The following is a 22387-nucleotide window of genomic DNA, read 5'->3' on the forward strand; positions in this document are numbered from 1 at the left end:
GAAAAACAGGTTATCTTCTCATCCTGCTTGAGCTGTGTGTGGAGACAGGGAGAACATGAAAAACTCCTGGGGGCTTCATGATTTAGTTTAAATTATACAACTAAATTGTTTTTGTAATCAGGATTTTTTAAGATTAACTGAAATAAGACATTATACCCCATCAATTTATAGAAGCATTACTTTTTCCAAAAGTGTGAATGGGTTACTTTATCAATGGTCCATCTTAGTAGATAATTTTTAGACAAAACAAACAAACATCATGCTAATGACAGATTAAAGAGACAAACTCTGGTAGCACAATGTATGAAGTAACGTTTGTTCTGAGACACCTCAGTTTGATGGCCTTAAGCTCTGTTTTGGCATCAGCCTTAGCATGACAGCTTCACCAAGGGAATATCAGGTGATTTGAAAGGACACATGAAAGAGAATAGGAAGCCAGGGAAAGACTCACAATCGTATGATACATAAAACATGTATTTCACCTATTGATGTACTTATTGTTGGTTGTACTGCTAGGTTTATGCCTAAAAACACAGCATTCTGGTAAATTCTACTTTGTACAGTTCCCATAAAAAATGGGGGGAAATACATGTTATATTTATAATTGCATATGCCATATTCATAACAGGAGAGAACTTCTGTTTGACTAGCTATTGATAGAAGCCAAATCTTGGGCTTATGATATTACAGGTTTGCTGACTAGAATAATTTTCCACTTGGTGGAAAATTGCTGCACTTGGAATAATTTTCCAATTGGTACCTGGATCCATACATTTCAAACCCTTTTTGTCTTCCAGTGTCTCATGTTAGGAGCCATAGGACACATTTGTCACATCATTATTGTGACTCGACCTCTGATCCTACACTTTCTTGTCTTGGTGCCCAAAGAGTCAGTAGGAACATTCCTGAAAACTCTACTACATGAAGAGTTACGAGAGAAAGTGAGTTAGCAATCCCTTAACTATGAACCACATAAATATATCCCACTAAACCCAAATTAATTGTATTACAACTCAACTTCCCCCAATCAGATCCCCACATGCCTAGAGCCTATTCAATACCACCCAGCAAAAGAAGAAATGTGACAGGAGGGAAGTCCAAGTAGAAAAAGACAGGGGTCTCAATTAGGATTAAATCACTTACTTCTGCAAATTTTACAAAAACATATGCCCATGTGAACACATTGCTGCTCCACTCCCAGCCTTTGACAGGAAGAAAGAGAAATACAGAGCTTAATCATCATCATTTGTGTGTAAATCCACCTCAATTCATAAGTACTTTGTCCAGATAAGAGGTGAACTGGAGGCTTTGCCTCTCAGAGAAGAAATGTTTTATTTAAGGACCCACTTGGGAGGATCGGGTTTGGAATTATCTTAGGGAGAGGATTACCTGTTATCCAAGCATTTGAAAACATGGTTGTGCTGGCTCCTCATCAATGGAGCTCATCTTTATATTTTCTTTTTTTCTTTATGAAATCCCTTTAAAATTTCTTTTTAATAAACCCCAAAAGAATATTATTCCTAAATTAGCAGGAGACTGTGAGAACTAGCCTGTCTCATATGTTTACTATAAGCATTAAAAAATAAAAGATTCTGGCACTTAATAAGTGCTCAATTAAGGATAACAGCAGGCTAAGCAGTTTGTTAAATGAGCTGAATTGTAGGATTTGGAAAGTACTTACATATTCTGCTGCCGTTTTTAAACCTCATGTATCTGCTTTCTTTTCCACCCCTGGACAATGTTTTGGGAATATCCCATTGTTTTCTGTTCACTTTCACAGATTAATGAACAGTCTCATTTTCAGATTTTAACCCCAGATAAAGTATAATATCAAAACTTCATTTCTCCCACCCTCCACTTTCTTCCCTATTTATAATTGCTATTTCTGACCCCTCCAAGTCAGGCATAGGAATAAGGGGAGCTTTTGAAGAACAAAAGCTTATGTGGCAGGTGTTATTGTAATCCACAGGTAGAGTCCTTCATGTGATAGAGGCGCTAATGCTGGCCTTATTTCTGGTGGGTGCTTTAGTGAGTTCTGTTCTCCTGATTTTGGTGATATCATTTCTGTAGCATCTTTCTGCTAACAGATCGGTATACCTCAAAACACAGGACATGGTCCTTTCAGGATAACTCAAGGTCAGCTACCTTGATGGATGGAAGAGTACTGGTTCTTGTTCCTACCTTTTCACTGTGTTATGAAGACAGCTTCAGCCACTTTTAAGGAAGATTCAGTTAACAATCCTTGTTATCCCCTGAACTCTAGGGTATATGTTCAATTTCTCTGAAATATTCTAAGCTCAGAACATTCATCTTGAAAGATGCAACGGGAAAACACACAGTTCACGTGCAACTCCCTTCCAAAAATCCTCTTCAATCCTTTTCATTCTTGTCATACTCTTAAATTCTCTTACATGCAAAGGGAGGATGACAGTCGGGAATGGGTTTCAGATTACAGAACCAGCTTGGAACCACATTGATATCCTGGCGCCTATGTGTGAGCACTTAATACCTGTTGTTCTCATCTTTGGAGGCTCGGCAGGAACTGTGAGACAACAGGAAGGAAAGTCGTTGTAATTTTGGAAATCCTATCTTGTGCCACTTAGATTGTTCATATATTTTTTTATGGTCTACTATTATAAAGCAGTAGGCAATGAATACATTGATTCCAAGAGAAAAGCTGAGAATATGAATCCATCTAGCATATAAAAGGATTGGTCTTCAGATACCCAAGCCAAAACACTGACTCACAGACCTGGTTTCAGTCTAAATATAACTCTAATGTTCCTGCAAGGTAAGGGAAACTTCTTTATCCTGTGGATCAGAGGTTCTGCCTTCAAAATTCTAGGGGACTTTATGTGACAAGTAGGGTACTGAAAACCAATCTTGCATTCTGTTGGAACTTTGTATGGGGCCAGTCTTCAAACTAGGCAAATGTCACAGCCTCTTGGTGAGGGAAGGCCAGATAACAGAGACAAACAGGTAGGCAGCATTAGTATGTTTATGGATGATGAATGGCTGGTGTCCAATCTTGGGAAATTATATTTTATTTTTTAAATTTTAGTTTCACTGTAATTAACATACAGCATTGTATTACTTTCAGCAGTACAATATACTGATTCAGCAATTCTATATATTGCTAAGTGCTCATCACAATGAGTGTACTCTTAATCCCCTTCACTTATTTTGCCCATCTCCCCACACCTTCCCTCTGGTCTCGATCAGTTTGTTCTTTATATTTAAGAGTTGGGTTTTTTTTTGGTTTGTTTCTTTTTTATTTCATTTTTTTGTTTATTAAATTCCACATATGAATGAAATCATATGATATTTGTCTTTCTCTTACTGTCTTATTTCATTAGCATCCTACCTTCTAGCTCCATCCATGTTGTTGCAAATGGCAAGATTTCATTCTTTTTATGGCTACATAATATTACATTGTATATATGTGCCACCTCTTCTTTATCTATTCATATATTGATGGACACCTGAATTACTTCCATAATTTGGCTATTGTAAATAATGCTACAATAAACATGAGTCATATGTCTTTTCAGATAGGGTTTTCATATTCTTTGGGTGAATACCCAGTAGGGGGATTACTGGATCATATGGTAGTTCTATTTTTAATTTTTTGAGGAATTCCATACTGTTTTCCACCGTGGCTGCACCATTTTGCATTCCCACCAACAGTGCAATGCAAGAGGATTCTTTTTTTTCTCCACATCCTTGTTAACATTCTTTCTTGTGTTTCTTATTTTAGCCATTCTGACTGGTATGAGGTAATGTCTCACTGTGGTTTTGATTTGCATTTCCTGGTGATGACTGATGTTGAGCATCTTTTCATATGTCTGTTGGCCATCTGTATGTCTTCTTTGGAGAAATGTCTGTTCATATCTTCTGCCCATTCTTAAATTGGATTATTTGTTTTTTTGGTGTCCAGTTGTATAAGTTCTTTATATATCTTGGATACAAACCTTTTTTTTCAGATATGTCATTTGCAAATATCTTCTCCTGTTCATCAGGTTATCTTTTAGTTTTGTTGATTGTTTTCTTTGCTGTGAAGAAGCTTTTCATTTTGATGTAGTCCCAATATTTTATTTTGCATTTGTTTCCCTTGCCTCAGAAAACATATCTAGAAAAATATTGCTATGGCCAATGTCAGAAAAATTACTGCTTGTGTTCTCTTCTAGTATTTTTATGGTTTCAGATCTCACATTTAGGTTTTTAAATCATTTTGAGTGTATTTTTGTGTATAGTGTAAGGAAGTGGTCCAGTATCATTGTTTTGCATGTAGCTATCCAGTTTTTCCAACACCGCTTGTTGAAGAGACTGTCTTTCCCATTGTATATTTTTGCCTCCTTTGTTGCACATTAATTGACCATATAATTGTGGGTTTAGCTATGGGCTTTCTGTTCTGTTCTATTGATCCATATGTCTGTTTTTGTGCTAGTATCATACTGTTTTGATTACTATTGCTTTGTAGTATGTCTTTGAAGTCTTTGTAGTATATCTTGAAATTACTACAACTTTGTAGTATATCTTGAAATTTCAGTATACCAGTTTAGTTCTTTTTCAAGATTGTGTTGTCTATTCAGGTCTTTTTGGTTCTATACAAACTTTTGGATTATTTGTTCTAGTTCTGTGAAAAATGCTGTTGGTATTTTGATAGGGATTACGTTAAATCTGTAGATTACTTTGGGTAATATGGACATTTTACCAATATTCTTGCAATCCATGAGCATGGAATATCTTTCCATTTGTTTATGTCATCTTTAATTTCTTTCATCAGTGATTTATAGTTTTAAGAGTATAGGTCTTGGGGATCCCTGGGTAGCTCAGTGGTTTAGCGCCTGCCTTCGGCCCAGGGCGTGATCCTGGGGTCTCGGGATCGAGTCCCACATCAGGCTCCCTGCATGGAGCCTGCTTCTCCCTCTGCCTGTGTCTCTGCCTCTCTCTCTCTCTCTCTCTCTCTCGCTGTGTCTCTCATGAATAAATAAATAAAATCTTAAAAAAAAAGAATATAGGTCTTTCACCTCTTTGGTTGAGTTTATTCCTAGATATTTTTATTAGGTACAAATACCTAAATAATAAAAATTATTTTAGGTACAGTTGTAAATGGGAATATTTTCTTAATTTCTCTTCCTGCTACTTCATTATTAGTATAGAGAAATAGAATGGATTTCGGTATATTGATTTTGTATCATGTAAGCTTAATGAATTCACTTACCAGTTATAGTAGTTCTTTTTGGAATCTTTAGGATTTTCTACATATGGTATCATGTCATCTGCAAAGAGTAAAAGTTTGACTTCTTCCTTACCAATTTGGATGCCTTTTATTTCTTTTTGTATCTAATTCCAATAACCAGGACTTCTAGTACTATGCTGAATAAAAGTGGTGTGAATGGACATCCTTGTGTTGTTCCTGAACCTCTCAGTTTCTTTCACTATTGAGTATGATGTTAGCTGTGGATTTATTTTTTTTTAAGATTTTATTTATTTGTTCATGAGACACACAGAGAGATAAGCAGAGACACAGGCAGAGGGAGAAGCAGGATCCCTATGGGGATCCTGATACAGGACTCCATCCCAGGAACCTGGGATCACAACTTGAGCCAAAGGCAGACGCTCAACCACTGAGCCACCCAGGTGCCCCAGCTGTGGATTTTTCATAAATGACTTCTAAACCTACTACTGAGACTTTTTATCAATGAATGGATGTTGTCAAATGCTTTTTATGCATATGTATTGAAATGATCATATGGTTTTTATTCTTTCTCTTAATGATGTGATGTATCACATTGATTGATTTGCAAATATTAAACCGCCCTTGTATTCCAGGATTCCAGGAATAAATCCTACTTGATTGTGGTAAATGATTTTTTAAAATATATTGTTCATTTGTTTTGAGAATATTTTATTGAAGATTTTTGCATCTATGTTCATCAGATATATTGGCCTACAGTTATTTTTTTGTCATGTCTTTATCTGGTGTTGATATCAGGGTAATGCTGACTTCACAGAATGAATTTGGAAGCTTTCCTTCCTCCTCTTTTTTTTGTTGGAATAGTTTGGGAATAGATATTAATGCTTCTTTAAAGATTTGGTACAATTCACCTGTGAAACCATCTGGTTCTGGACCTTTCTGGGAGTTTTTTGGTTGCTGATTCAATTTAATTCTGGTGATTATGTCTTTTCAAATCTTCTATTTCTTCCTCCTTTAGTTTTGGTAGGTTATATGTTTCTAGGAATGTATCCATTTCAAGGTTGTCCAGTGTGTTGGCATCTATTCATATTTTCTTGTAATCTTTTGTATTTCTGTGGTGTTGTTTGTTATTTCTCCTCTTGCATTTCTGATTTTGAATTCTCTCTCTCTAATTTTTCTTTTATCTCCTCTCTCTTTTTTTTTTTTGATAGTCTAGCTAAAGGTTTCTCAATTTTGATGATCTTTTCAAAGAACCAGCTCCTGATTACATTGTTCTGTTCTTTTTTTTTTTTTTTCTATTTTGTTTATTTCTGCTTCAATCTTTATTATTTCCTTTCTTCTACTGGTTTTGGATTTTGTTATTTTTCGAGCTCCTTTAGTTATAAGATTAGGTTGTTTATTTGAGATTTTTCTTGCTTCTTCAGGTAGGCTTGTATTGCTATAAATTTTCCTCTTGGGACAGCTTTTCCTATATCCCAGAAATTTTGAACTGTTGTTTTCATTTTCATTTGTTTCAAAGTATGTTTTGATTTCCGGGTTGACCCATTCATTGATTAATAGCATGTTATTTAACCTCCCAGATACTAGGAGAGGGATCCATCCAAGGCCCTTGGGTTATGGGGCTTTAAATTGCAAGCAGAGGGCACCAGCTCCTCCCCTGGCATGGTAAGGATCTAAGATCCAGTGGTAGTGTGATTCAACAGAACCTTGGCTCCAGCTCAGGAAACACACCAACTCCTCCTGAGGTGATATCAGAGGCATATTCCTTATGTTCACTATAACAGGTTTCTGTGGAGCTGTGCCCACAAGGCACCTGCCTTGAACAAGTTATTCCTTACTTCTTAAGTATAATTTTCTTGTTTGAGCTTCATGTAAGTTATTGATATAGGAGAAAATGACTCCGTATTTCCTTTCTCTTGAATTTATATTATGCTGCTGAATTGGTGCACTGAATAAAGTTTGTTCTGAATGGTTAAGTAAAGTAAAATTGTAATTTATATTTTGCTTTGGATATAAAATGTATCTGATAATCTGAGAATACTTAACATTTCAAATGAAATTACAAAATCATAATTGGAAGCACCTGGGTGGCTCCGTCCATAAGTGTCTGCCTTCAGCTCAAGTCATGATCCCAGGGTCCTGGGATCAAGCCTCCATCTCTGCTAAGCAGAGAGCCTGCCCTCCCTCTCCCTGTGCCTGCTGCTTTGCCTACTTGTGCATGCGCACTCTTTCTCTCTCTCTCTGTCAAATAAATAAAATCTTTAAAAAAATAGTATCTTTTAAAAAATAAAATCATAATTGGCCAGACTTTTGATAAAGTCCTAGATGACTTGTCAAGGTTAGGAACTACAAGTTATGTGATTTATTTAATCAGTCAATAATTCTTTAAAAAAAAAAAAAAACTTTGAGATACTTACATACCATAAGTTCACCTATTTTCAGTATACATTTCAACTTTTTTTTTTTTTTTTAGTATATTTAGAGTTATGTAAGGGGCTACAGAAAAGGAAAGGTTTTTAATGGTAGAGGTAATGGAAAAGAAGAAATTATTAGCAAAAAAACCATTGTTTTAGGCAAAGTTACCCTCCTAAGGGGAAACCAAAGTGGTCAGTAAATTTCCTAGTACTGACCAGGAAATCCCCAGGTTGACTGGTTAAAGGTTATATTTCTGGTGGGTTGAAACTCTTGGGGATCCCTGGGTGGCGCAGCGGTTTGGCGCCTGCCTTTGGCCCAGGGCGCGATCCTGGAGACCCAGGATCGAATCCCACATCAGACTCCCGGTGCATGGAGCCTGCTTCTCCCTCTGCCTGTGTCTCTGCCTTTCTCTCTCTCTCTCTGTGACTATCATAAATAAATAAAAATTAAAAAAAATATATAAAAAAAGTCTTGGCTTACTGACTTGGGACCTTGTGATGCCTATCTTAAGTGATGCCATTTATGGTGTGTGGTTTTGTTTTTAGCAACATTTATTAAACTTCTATTATTTACACAGTGGTATAAGCCTTGGGAATACCAAGATAAATAAGACATTTCAGAAAACATTTATTCTATTAAAAATTCTATAATTTATTAAGTTATACACTCAGCTTCTAAAAGTTAAAAATATGTCAAAGACTACTTTTTAATAAGCAACAATGAATAAAAATAGACTAGTAAAAAAAATAGACTAGTAAAAGAAGTAGTCATATAAGAGGCTATGGAGAGATTAAGCCTCTCTCTGGGACCTCAGTATCAGAGTTAAATAGAAAACAAAACAAAACAAGTAACCAAAAAATAAGCACATAGTTTCAAAATATAAGTTTATAACATGTATGTCTTATAAGAGTACTTAAAAATTTTTAACATATGTAAGTATGAAATATTTGAAAAATTTCATTGAAATTCAATGAGATGTCTGTGTTTTAATATTTTGTACTGAGTCTATTAAAGTTAGTTTAAAATGTCCTGTCACATCTTTGCAATGAGCATACTGACTGAAACCACTCTCAACTATATAGACAGCAGGAAGTGCTTGCCATAATTTGGGTTATTTTCAGACAGATGGGTGTGAAAGTCTTAGGTGGATCCTAAACCTTTTAATTAGATTTATTAAGTCCTAGTTTGTCTTCAAGTCCTTTTGAAGATAAATTCATTTCTTTTGAAAATGCTGGCTGACATATTCTATATCTGTTTAAAACTGCCCTCTCTGCTATTGTAAAATGTTAACTGTTTTTAAGTCTAATTATCATTGCATCCAAATGAGAGCAATATCTTTCTGAGTCAAGTATCTTTTAATCTGTCTTCATGTGAGATAGATTATACTGCAAAGCTGAAAACTGTGAAAGTCCTCAGTGAGCCAGGTTATTTTTTACTTCATTTGTTGAAAAAGCCATGAGAATTCCCTTCAACTTTAATAAGATTGGTCCCCTTTCCTTAAAATTTAAGAAGGAGCTCATTGATGCTATAAAAATCTTTCCAGTGGAGACATCTGACTGTCCCTCTTTACCCATGTAATAGCATTAGTTTAATATGGGAAGAATTGCTCTTTCCTACCTCCTATGAAAGATAAGCATCGCATATAATGTATTCTGCCAAAAACGTTAAACATGAATCTAATTAAGCCTGTAGAACGAATTTCCTATTTACAGGGGAGAGAGGGAGGAATAAGTTAAACTACATCACAAGGAGACAATCAGAAACATCCAGAATGTGGAATTGTAAAAAACAAGTGGCCTACTGGAAAAAAGTCAATGCTACAATTTATTTTTTAAAGATGGGTTCAAGGGACGCCTGGGTGGCTCAGTGGTTGAGTGTCTGCCTTCAGCTCAGGGCATGATCCTGGGTCCTGGGATTGAGTTCCACATCGGGCTCCCTGCGAGGAGCCTCTGCGTATGTCTCTGCCTCTCTCTCTGTATGTTTAATGAATAAATAAATAAAATCTTTTATAAAAAATAAAGATAGGTTCAAGAAATGTTCTAGATTAAAAGAGACTGGAAGAATTGTGTAACAAAACAAATTCAAAGTGTGAACCTTGATTAGGTCCCTGTTAAAAACAAAAAATTATAAAAGGTATTTTGAGGACAATTGGAGACATTTGAAAATGATATGGTAAATTATTCCAAATTGTTGTAGATGTGGTAATGCTGTTGTGGCCATATAAGGGAATATCCATATATGTAGGAGATTTATGTTTGAGAATTTAGGGGTTAAAGCAGCATGATATCTACATATTTCTTAAAACGTTTTAGCCAAAATATACATACATACAAATAGGAGCCAATTAAGGCAAAACACTTAAAATTCTTGAATCCAGGTAGTGGGGATATAGGTGTTTATTGTCCTGGTTTTTCAGCTTTTCTGTCTATTTAAAAATATACATATTAAAATATAATATGTAAATTAAAATAATTATAAATTGAATAAAGAGAAGGACCTTTTCAAATATGGCTTGGAGGATGTACCTCACTCTTTTGCATTATTTCAAATTTGATATTTATTTTTTCATTGACTACATCAAAAAATTCCACAGAAGTCCATAATGTGATCCAAATCTTCTTTAAAAAATTTGTCGAGAACCATCTTCTTTGGATAAGACATTCAGATTCCTTATTGACATTTGATAGATTATGGATGATCTACCATTGAAGGGATTACTTTTGAACATTCATTGATCCGTGGACTCTATCTCAAAAATTCTTAGTAATTATTACCGATGAATAACAAAATGACTTTTTAAAAACATTTGGTGCTTCTTTCTTCCTGATTTCCTTTAATATTCACATTTGCAAATATAGTTATCACTTAGTATAAGCTATATATATATTCAAAATACATACTTTTCCCTTCTATTAAGAACATACATTTTGTGAAAAATCAGTACTTCAGATTAAGTATTAGGTATATATGATGCATCTCAGCTATTATTTGCAAACTGTGATTTTATAGGGAATATTAATGATACATAATAACTCAAATCAGAACCAATTAGACAGTAGAAATATATTTCTGAAATTAATTATTTCTACATGCATTTGTGAAACATATTTATTATAGAATTATATAATTTTAAAAATCTGACATATAATTACACTACTAAATTAAGAATTTTACTGTAGTTATATGAGAAGTAAGGAACATTTGCAAGAAAAATTGTGTTTAGTTTTTAGACAGCTATATATCAATATATATATTTTTAATTTTGCTAATATTGGCATTCAAAATTGGCATTTATTTTAATGTGAATTTACTAGAAAATGAACAAATTTATAAATGTCATTACCCCAAGTAATGTCTGTCTTTTATTTATCATTTCAGTTGAGTTTTTTAACCTATATATATTTTTTTATTTTACTTTAATACTAATAGTTGTATTTTGATGAGTAGTGTATGTTTAGCATATCAAATTCATGATCTCATGACTATTGCTTTTTAACATAAATGCTGAGTTAAACATGAGTTGAATTTAAAAATACTTTCAGGTGGTAGCCCAAGAAGGTATACATCGTGGCAATGTATGAGAATAACTGAAGATGAGGAAATACCTCGGATATTAAAATCATTTTCATTTGTATTCCTAACAGGTAGGCAAAGCTCAGTACTGTGTTGAGGAAAGTAAGAGTAACAGAACATTTTTTCATATATCATTTTATTTATTCCCAAAGAAAACACACTGCTTTGTGTTCTTTTTTTTTTTTTTTTTTTTAATTTATGATAGTCACACATTGAGAGAGAGGCAGAGACATAGGCAGAGGGAGAAGCAGGCTCCATGCACCGGGAGCCCGACGTGGGACTCGATCTCAGGTCTCCAGAATCGCGCCCTCGGCCAAAGGCAGGCGCTAAACCGCTGTGCCACCCAGGGATCCCACTGCTTTATGTTCTTAAGCTCATTTTCTGAACTCATCTTCTCTACAGATGCAGATTTAATGTAATTCTATCTTTTGTTAAGGGTTAAATGTGTGGAGATGGAAAGTATTGTTTACTAATGAAATAAATGCACACACTTTTTTTTTCTGTTTGTATATATTTTTTTATTGAAGTTCAATTTGCCAACATATAACATATCACCTGGTGCTGATCCCGTCAAGTGCCCCCCTCAGTGCCCTTTACCCAGTCACACCATCCCCCCGCCCACCTCCCCTTCCACTATCCCTTGTTCCTTTCCCACCTCCCCTTCCACTACCCCTTGTCTCTCATGTTCTGTCACCCTTACTGATATTTCCCACTCATTTTCTCTCCTTTCATCTTTATTCCCTTTCACTATTTTTTATATTCCCCAAATGAATGAGACCATATAATGATTGTCCTTCTCCGATTGACTTACTTCACTCAGCATAATACCCTTCAGTTCCATCCATGTCAAAGCAAATGGTGGGTATTTGTCGTTTCTAATGGTTGAGTAATATTCCATTGTATGCATAGACCACAACTTCTTTATCCATTCATCTTTCGATGGACACTGAGGCTCCTTCCACAGTGTGGCTATGGTGGACATTGCTGCTATAAACATTGGGGTGCAGGTGTCCTGGCTCTAAACTATCATTGCTAATGCTCTGTTAAATAAGCTATGATGTTGGAAAGTGTTTTTTTCTTTTAAATAATTTTGAGGGTTTCAAAATTGATAATTCTTTCTTATTCACTGTCAGTAATTTTGAAAATAACACTTTCTCTACAATTTTTTCTGCCCTTTCTAACTTGACATATGCAAATGGTAAAGCCTCTCTGTGAGACAGGATGCTTTTCATCTACTTGTAATAAAGATTTATTGTTCAGTTGGTTTCAACTTTTGTAACTTTCTTAAGGCAATAGTACATTGGAATAGAGGAAATCATTTAATAGGATTTATTTTCATCATTTTGTAGTAGTCTTTTAGACAGCTGTTAAGATTAATTTTTCTTGAATATTGTGTAGCATAGTATATTTTGTGATCATTTACATTGCTCTGAAGGAAACGAGATCTATCTTCTTTTGCAAGGAACATTGTCATACATTCCAGTGATGGTATTGCAGTTTTCGGTATTTTCCAATATGTATGTATTAAATATGTATGTTTCTTTTCCAATTTGATCAACATGTTCCTTTGTAAAACAGTCACTTAATATGAATGGGTTCGTTAGCTTGGTTAGAAAAATGAATTGGCAAAGTAGGTACATTGGTGACTTCATTTGTTCAAATAGCTATAAAATTCAATTTCAAATACTTAACTGAATATTTGCCTACATTTTAAATTTATGTATGACATTTGAAATAAGATCCAAACAAGGAAATTTGTACATTTACTTATAATCACCATGATTCTCTAGTGACAAATACAGACTGACTCAAATACCCCTCACAGTGCTATTGTTGGTAACCGGACTTTCTGAAATGGGAATAACTTGGTAAAGTTCTGAACAAAAACCAAGTACATTCTTTCCTCAATTTAGATAGTAGTTATATTCCTGTGAATTCATTATATAACAGCATGCAATCATATTTTGGGTGATATATAAACCAGAGTTTGAATCTCAACTCAGTTATAAATAAGTTTTTCACCTACATGAAAGTCTAGTGGAACATTCAAAAGTTGGACATGATGCCTTTTTTTTTATAAAGGACTGTCTGCATATTGCAAGGTATTTAGCATCCCTGGAACAGCCCATTGTATGTTTATAGTGCTCCTCCAAACCCCCAATCTTGTGATAACCAAAAATGCCCCTTATAGGAATCCTCTTGTACTGTTTGTGAGAATGCAAACTGGTATAACCACTCTGGAGAACAGTATGGAAGTTCCTCAGAAAGTTAAAAATAGAGCTATCCTACAACCCAGCAATTGCACTACTAGGCATTTAACCAAAGGATACAAAAATACAGATTTGAAGGGGTTACATGCACCTGATGTTTATAGCAGTATTATCAACAATAGCCAAACTATGGAGAGAGGCCAAATGTCCATTGACTGATGAATGGATAAAGAAGATATGTGTACACACACACACACACACACACACACACACACACACACAGAGGAATATTACTCAGCCATCAAAAAGAATGAAATCTTATCATTTGCCATGCATGGATGGAGCTGGAATGTATTATACTATATGAAACAGGTCAAAGACAAATATCATAAGATCTCATTCATATGTGGTATTTTAGAAAGAAAACAGATGACCATTTGGGAAAGCGGAGAGAAGGAAAAGAGGAAAATAAACCATAAGAGACTCTAACAATAGAGAATAAACTGAGGGTTGATGGAGGAAGTGGGTGGGGGGCTGGGATAGATGGGTGAAGGGCATAAAGGAGGGCACTTGTGATGAGCAAGGTATTGGAAAGGCTTGTCTTTTAAGCTAATTAGTTTGGGCTTTTGTATGTGTGTGTGGGGGGGGGGCTTTGGAGTAAGGAACTGTCACAATTAGATTCTTAGAAATGAGTGGATTAGAGGGGTATAGAATGGAAGGCTAGGAAATCAATTAATTTTACTATAGATTCTCAATTAGCAATTTTAAGAATCTACCTTTTAATACTTTCCTGCACCCTAGCTCTCTCATGTGTTATTTTAGTGGACTTTTTTTTGGTCTCAGTTTTGTATTAATCTGCTAGAGCTACCATAACAAGATATCACATATTGGGTGGCTTTTACAAAGAAATTTATTATTTAAAGTTTTGGATACTGGGAAGTCCAAGATCAAGGTACCAGCAAGGTAGATTTCATTCCGAGGCCTTTTCTCTTGGTTTATAGGTGCCCACCATCTTGCTCTGTTCTCACATAGCCTATTCTTTGTGCACACAGGGATAGAGAGAGCGAGAGCCCCTGAGTTTCCAGGTGTCTCTTCTTATTGTGTCCTCACATGGTCTTTTCTCTGTGTCCACATCCCTGGTATCTCTTCCTCTTCTTACAAGAATACTACTCCTATTGGATCAGTGACCCTCCCTTATAACCCCATTTAACCTTAATTATTCTCTTTAAAGACCTTTTATCTTAATACAGTCACAATGGAAGTTAAGACTTCAACATATAAATTTTCAAGGGACACAGTTCAGTCTATAATAGATTTTTTTAGGATAATTTTGAAACTTTTTGACTCATTGTTTCTGACCTAATGATAACTAAACATCTTCCCTAAATCTGATATCCTCTTTAAAACCAGTTAGACCTTATTGCATTTTCCTTTCTTTTTTATATCTGAAGGCCATTAAGATCTCCTTTTTAGTTTAATTTCTCTTTAATATGTCCCCTAAGATTCAACCCTACTCTAAGGAAATATTTTCTCTCTACCGTAACCTGTCTCTTCCTTTATTTTAATTCTCTTCTGCTTTCCTGTGGTATTTGGAGCAATCATGTTCCCTAGAGACAGTATTCTAAACCTGTCAGCATTTTTGTTTTCTTTGGGTCAGCAAGAATTTCTTTCAGTTATTTCTCTAGTGTAATATAAGAAGATGGCATATTTTTCAATAAATGCCCATTTGTCCTTATTGTTTTATTAATAAAATCTATCATCCTTTTATGGTTGAGTCCATAATTTTAGAATGAATCCTAAAGCCTGGGTTTGAGCTCATGGAATTAAATTTGAAGCCAACTTGATTCTGCATTGTTGGGTGACTCAAGACTGTTGACAATCCTCATGAGTCTAAAATTAACCTCTCTAAAAAATCCTCTTTTGCTCTGAATGTAGAATAGAATTCAAGAGGTGAGAGATCTGGTACTACCTATGTGAGCCTGACATTAACAATTTAAAGCTGAAATCTCATATGCCATTGCTTTGTGAAATACACATTGAACTTTACTATCTTTGCCAATTTAGGTGAAAAAACATAGTAGAAGCAGAGAAATAGTGCAGCTAAAACTCTGCCTCTTTTAAGGAAAGACTTTTCCTGAAACTCTAAAGCTTCTCTCCTGGTAATAAATAGTATTCCCTCTGAATTTGTATCCTTGATTATACCCTGATTAATACAGGAAATAGAATAACTCCATATGCTAAAAAAATAAAAAGCAGTCAATTTGGCAAAATGGCTCATTAGAGTCCAAGCAAATTCTAAATTAATTCTAAATATCCAGAATAGACATGCCTTGTCAAAAAAAATTCAAGAATATTTATAAAATCCTGCATATATTTTTTTCCAAGGAGGAGGAATAGCTGTCCTTAAAAGAGAACAAAATTAAGTTGCTTTTTTCAGACTTCTTTGCAATACTGAATTCCTAAATATAATGGAAAATTTGTAAATATTTTAAGATGAGGAAATGTAATGAAAAATTCCATTCTCAGACAAAGTATGTTTCTGTGCAAAGACAGAGGCCTAGAAACTGCTTGTGGATACCCTGTTGACTGAGGGGTTCAAAATTAAGAACCGAAGAGTAGAAAACCAAAATCAATGAAGTATAGGGTCTTAAGCATATATAGCTACTGTGTAACTATAATCAAAAAATTCAACATAAAACAAAACTGTTGAAAATAAGGAAACAGAGTTATGAGAATGAATAATAATATATAAGTAATATGAGTTCACTCCTCTCATTAACCATTTGAAGTAGGGGAAGAAAGGGACAGAAGTAAAGGACAGGATAAAAATAACAGCATATGTGCTGGGGCCTGAAAGAACAGTAGGAGCTGGCCAGGAGAATGGTGGCTTCTCTGGTGACAACAAAAGAAACCCACCCTGGCTGAGATTACAGAAAACAGTGTATGGGAAGGATGTTGGGATTTCATAGAAGCAGTGAAAGGGCAAGAATACCAGATTCAGAAAGAGAAAGAAACAGGCAACACTCTCCCCACATACACTCACCTGCTGAGATCTGGAATTTTTATCAAAACTCCCACAGCAGTCATGTACACCAGACTCAGGTAGTAATGAGGCCCTCAGATCCTTAAAAGAGTCATTTTATTTCACCTCTAACAAGTGTTCTCTTGGAAGGACCAGGAGATATCAACAATCAAGACAGGAGATAAAATGGATTGTTAAGTAACTAGAAGCATCTCTACCCTTCAAAAAAATTAAGATTGCATATTGCAACTTGCTGATTTTTTAAAAGATATTTCACATTTGGAATATTTAGATGCCTGAAATTATTGTGGTCATTTGCTTCCTTTAGTGCAAACCCATGATTTTATTGAGTGTGATTGACATACAAAAAGCTTTAGACAGGGGCACCTGAGTAGCTCAGTTGGTTGGGAATCTGCTTTCAGCTTAGGTTGTGATCCTGAGGTCCTTGCTCAGCAAGGAGTCTGCTTCTCCTTCTGCCCCTGCCCCACTTGAATGCACTCTCTTTCTCTCTCAAATAAATAAATAAAATCTTTTTTAAAAAGCTGTATAGGGACGCCTGGGTGGCTCAGTGATTGAGCATCTGCCTTTGGCTCAGGGCGTGATCCCAGAGTCCAGGGATTGGGTCCCGCATTGGGCTCCTTGAAAGAAGCCTGCTTCTCTCTCTACCTGTGTCTCTGCCTCTCTATCTCTGTGTCTCTCATGAATAAATAAATAAAATCTTTTAAAAAAATAAAAAATATAAAAACGCTGTATACATTTAATGCATACAACTGGATGAGTTTGGAGATAAGTATATACTCTTAAAAACCACCACTATGGGATCCCTGGGTGGGGCAGTGGTTTGGCGCCTGCCTTTGGCCCAGGGTGCGATCCTGGAGACCTGGGATCGAATCCCATGTTGGGTTTCTGGTGCATGGAGCCTGCTTCTCCCTCTGCCTGTGTCTCTGCCTCTCTCTCTGTGGCTATCATAAATAAATAAAAATTAAAAAAAAAACCACCACTATAATTTATGCCATAAACATATCCATCACTTCCAAAAATTTTCTCCTGCCCTTGTTATTTACTATTAATATATTTTGTATGTATGTATAAAAAGACCACTTAACATAAGATCTATCCTCTTAGTAAAATTTTAAGTATATAATATGCTATATTGTTAACTATAGGCACTATGTTGTATGATATCCTCCCAACCTGTGGCAACAATTATTCTCCTCTCTGCTTCTGTGAGTTTGACAATTTCATATATACTTTTTTGAGGTAATTTTTCAACTTAAAATATGTTACTACAAAGATTTGCAGACTTTTAATCAAGCACTATGATAATACTATAGTAACAAAATACTATGTTGTATTATTTATAATGTTCAAACTGAATACCTTAAAAGGAAGTAAAAAGGGATCCCTGGGTGGCGCAGCGGTTTGGCGCCTGCCTTTGGCCCAGGGCGCGATCCTGGAGACCCGGGATCGAATCCCACGTCGGGCTCCTGGTGCTTGGAGCCTGCTTCTCCCTCTGCCTATGTCTCTGCCTCTCTCTCTTCTCTCTCTCTCTCTGTGACTATCATAAAGAAATAAAAATTAAAAAAAAAAAAAAAAAAAGGAAGTAAAAAAAAAAAAATGATTGTGGCCACTGTGGAAAACAGCTTGGTGGTTCCTCAAACCCAGAAGGTTGTTGTGAGGATTAAGTGAATTAATAAAGGTATAATGGCTATAATTATACCTTCTACAAAGCAAATATTTGATACATGTTAGTAATCATTGAAATTTAAATAAATACAAATCCTATGTAAATTGCTTTAAGAGTAATGTCTGCTTATGCTTATCTCTGCAGTTCATTTTTACTTGATGTCTCACCATCGTATATTAATAATTTCTCACATAAAGATGTTTTTAAAGACATTCGCATTTTCTGACAGTTTTTTTTTTAATCTGTATTTTTACACCCATGATTCACAGTATGAATAAGGAGTGCTCTAAGCAATTCAGATAAAATGCCTTTCTTGGACTGGAATCAGTATTCCTTTGTAATTTTTTAATGAGGTTGGCTTTTACTCACAAGTGTGAAAACTTGCTGCAATTCAAAAATTATTCATGTATTCAGATTTTTAGTGTTGGAAAGGACTTTACAATGGTATAAGGGGGCTTAGGATAGCAATACATGAAAAAGTTCAACTCTCACAGTGACATCTATATGGTTACAACCAAAAGTTCTTTGAGGCTAACAAAATGTAAGACTTTCCTATCTCTATAGGAGGTGTTTGGTCTGTCTTTCCCATGGTTCAATAAATGAAGTTATTTATTTGAATCTTGCCTGACTTAAGGAAGCCCTTTACAAGGAATAAAGAGTAAGTATTTGTGACTTGCAGTTTTAGCCTACAAAATACTACTGAGCAGACTGTTGGCCTACTTTACCTGAGAAGAAATTCTGAGACTGTTTACATGGAACTGTGATTTAAGGTCTTTCTATATCTGTTAAATAGTAAAACCATAAGTCAAGTATCAGCTATAACATATGGTGGGGAGTGCGCTGTCTTCTACAAATATCCAAATAATTCTATTGGGACTTTTATTCCTCCACCTACCATATTTCATTGTAGGGATTTTATAATTTCAAAAGCAATTTGACACATGACATGTAATTATCATAAAATCCTTCTGAAGTACACATTATTATCTCCATTACACAAATGAGAAAATTGAAGTAATCAGGTTAGATATCTTGCCTGAGTCCATGAAGTTACTAAATGGAATAGCTAAGGCTCACACCCAGGCTTTCTTACTCCATCTCCAGGGCTTTATTTCCCCACTACCTCTCAGCCATCATTGCCCCTTTATACTAAGGACATTTTGATATGCTCCCTTAAGTCTCGAGCTCAGTGAGGTGCTCAGACAGAAATACCCAGTGAGTATAAAGGTATTTGTGAAGGAAGGGGGATGGTGGGTGACTGTTTATGACTCTGGAAGAAAAGGGCATGGTGAAAAAAAGCACATAGAACTTTTAAGAGTAGTGAGAACTCTTTCTTGATCCTTGTAGCAATAAAATATGAAAAGTTTGGAATGAAGGAAAAACACTTGCACCTCCTCTAATAATGACATCTCCCCATCTAGACCATCCCCCCAGGAATCCCCTGACTTTCCCCTTCTCCACCCCTGTCAGTTACTGTTCCTTGGTTTCTGGGCATCAAGGTGGGATGGATACCTGATATTTCTTCTGTTGACTTCAGAGAAGCCATGTTGGCAAATGAAAACCAGTTTTTTGAAAAAGTGTCATGATGGTGATTCAAGGAGGAAAAAAGTAACCCTGAGGGAATAGAAAGGTGCAAATGCTGAGATGAACTTTTCGTCTCTATTTATCCTATTCTTGACTTAACCATCCTAGAGACAAAACTCTGAATTGCTAAATCTCATTTCTCTTTCTAATCATTTTCTCTCAGGGTCAGAAGCAAACAGATTCAGTCAGGCAGCTAGAAGGGGCACACCATCCCTCCCACCCTATCTAAGCCCAGTTGCCATGAGGGATGCTAGGTCCACTTGGACACCCAAACAGCCTGTGTTGGGAAGTTGAGGCCAATCAGTTCCATCCCTGCTTCCTGTCAAGTTCCTTCACATCTCATCCTCATCACCTATCATCTCTTATATAGATACCCACTACTCTTCAACTCAGCACCCCATCTCCTTGTTACACTTTAATGGATCACAATTACTCCAAGTAGGGACTGGGGAATCATGTTCTAAGGAACACCCTCTATTTCTTTGACATCTTCATAGAACATTCTCTTTACCTGTCATCCCTACAAGATACCATATCTTTTCCAGCTCCAGTGGGAGGAATTATTATTTTCCCATACCCAAGAAATTTCAGGCTTGCTGCTAGTGGAGAGTATGATTGTTCAGCATCAACTGAGATCCCCATTTGCTGATTCTTATTATCTTACTCCACTTCTCATGTCAGTTCCTGTCCTCTTTTAACGCTTAGGCAATGTGACCATACTACACCCTGTCCTTTCCTCCACACTCTTTCAATAAGTGGGCCAGTTATCTGCAACCTCCACTGGAGACTGGCACCTTATTTATTCACTCCCAACTAGCCATCTTGGAATATTTCAACAGAACATCTAGTTCTGTGCCTTTAACTCTATTGATTTTAATTTCTTTCTATTCTAGAGTCCTACTACTTTGGCACCCCGCCTCCCACTGGATTTTATTGTCATTTGAATTTTCCAATTCAAATTTCTTAAACTCCAGCATCTCACACTATCAATCTGCCCCCAGTAAGTTTACCAACAGCTTAATTACTAAATTCAAAGGATTCTTTTCAATGTGTAGAAGCCCTTTCTGCTGAATGTGAATGTCTTCCTCTTGAAACTCCCTTTTCTTTATACTACTTAGTTGCTTCCCCCCACCCCCATCTTTTCAGCTTCCCCTTATCATTTCTGTCACAGGCCCTTTCATGGTGTTCCCTGGCTTCCTTTCTTTCCAGGTCGTGTACTCTTTGGCTTTTCTCTTCTGCTCTCATAGCTCTAATAGGCATGTGGATGCTGGTGACTCCTAAATATCTTCAGCTCACGTAGACCTTTCCATTAGGTACTCATACACGCACTGTCAGATCTACATCTTTCCATGGATATCCTACAGCCACTCACCTTAAGCATATCCCACACTAAATTCTTCATCGTCCTCCCCAGACTCACTGCTTCTTGCTATTTTCAGGCTTAGCATATACCTATTCCATGGAACTGAAAATCTGGAAATTGTTCTTTTCCTTTATTTTTCCTTCTCCTGATAAACAATGAATCATAAAGCTATCATGTTTTCCTTCTCATGTATTTTTCTGTTTTTTCTTCAACTCTCTTCCTTCTCATCAATTTTGTGAACTGTTTTCCCACACTCCCCCATCCTCCCAACCGCAGCCTAAGTGCTCCCTCACTATTCCTTTTTTTTCTAATAACTTTTTATTCAGTTTTGGTTCAGTTGCTGCCTTTTGTAGGCTTGGTCTGCTATATCCAGGAAAGAGAGCTAAGCTCTTACTTGAGATGTAGCCCATTACTTCAGCACCTACTATTCCAGAGACTGGGATCAGTCCTTGGACTTGTTTCATTTCAACTTGTTCATTCCTACCAAGTTCAGAAGTCTTACCAAGGAAGGGGCCTAGCTTCTTTTAATCTAGGGTTTTATGATGACACTTTGTATAGTTTTTATATCATAGATTTGACATTTACCCAAGTATTTACATTTTTCACATTATACAGTAAATAATAAATACTATATGGAATAAAGAAGAAATAAGTGCATTAATTAAAAAATGTTTAATGTAACCAAATAAATGTAACTCTTTATTCAAATACTAACATAGAAACCCAACATGTAGAAATAAGAAACAAGTGGATATCATGGGTAAAACCCAAACGCTGAGTTTCCCTATCTCCATGGATTCCCAAAAGGGTGCTCAGAGGGTAGTTTGAATGCTGACTTGGTAGAAAGAAAGCCAAGCCAGAGGGCAAAGAGTTTTAGTCTTATCTCTGAAACTTAACTCCATGCGCTCTGTTGTCTGATCTATGAAGTATAAATTAACACTATTTTCCCTACTTGCTTTTTGGGGTCCTAGAGGAGTTTTAAAAAACATATTTGAATAAATATCTTATGAAGAAAAATAACTAGGTAAATGTAAGGCTAAAAGTAATGCTTTATTAATTAGAAATGAAGATGAAAAGTTGTTTTTGTTTTTATTTCCTGTGTGTCACCCTTTGGAGAAATGGGAAAAAGTAAATTGAAAGTAAATTAGTTTTGTTTTTTATTTTTTTTAAGACTTTTTTTATTTTTTATTTTTTTTATGATAGTCACACAGAGAGAGAGAGAGAGAGAGGCAGAGACACAGGCAGAGGGAGAAGCAGGCTCCATGCACCGGGAGCCCGACATGGGATTCGATCCCGGGTCTCCAGGATCACGCCCTGGGCCAAAGGCAGGCGC

General features: G+C 35.8%; 1 protein-coding gene across 1 annotated transcript in view; it reads right to left on the reverse strand.

Moving 5' to 3' along the window:
- Positions 1 to 21093, reverse strand: part of RFXAP (regulatory factor X associated protein) — a 35137-nt gene extending 14044 nt beyond the window's left edge. The window contains exon 1 of the mRNA XM_077869692.1: positions 21064 to 21093. Coding sequence (XP_077725818.1) covers positions 21064 to 21093 — 30 coding nt within the window. The remainder of the gene's footprint in view (positions 1 to 21063) is intronic.
- Positions 21094 to 22387: the final 1294 nt, after the last annotated feature.

Source organism: Canis aureus, chromosome 24 (assembly GCF_053574225.1).
Source record: "Canis aureus isolate CA01 chromosome 24, VMU_Caureus_v.1.0, whole genome shotgun sequence".
Lineage (NCBI taxonomy): Eukaryota > Metazoa > Chordata > Mammalia > Carnivora > Canidae > Canis > Canis aureus.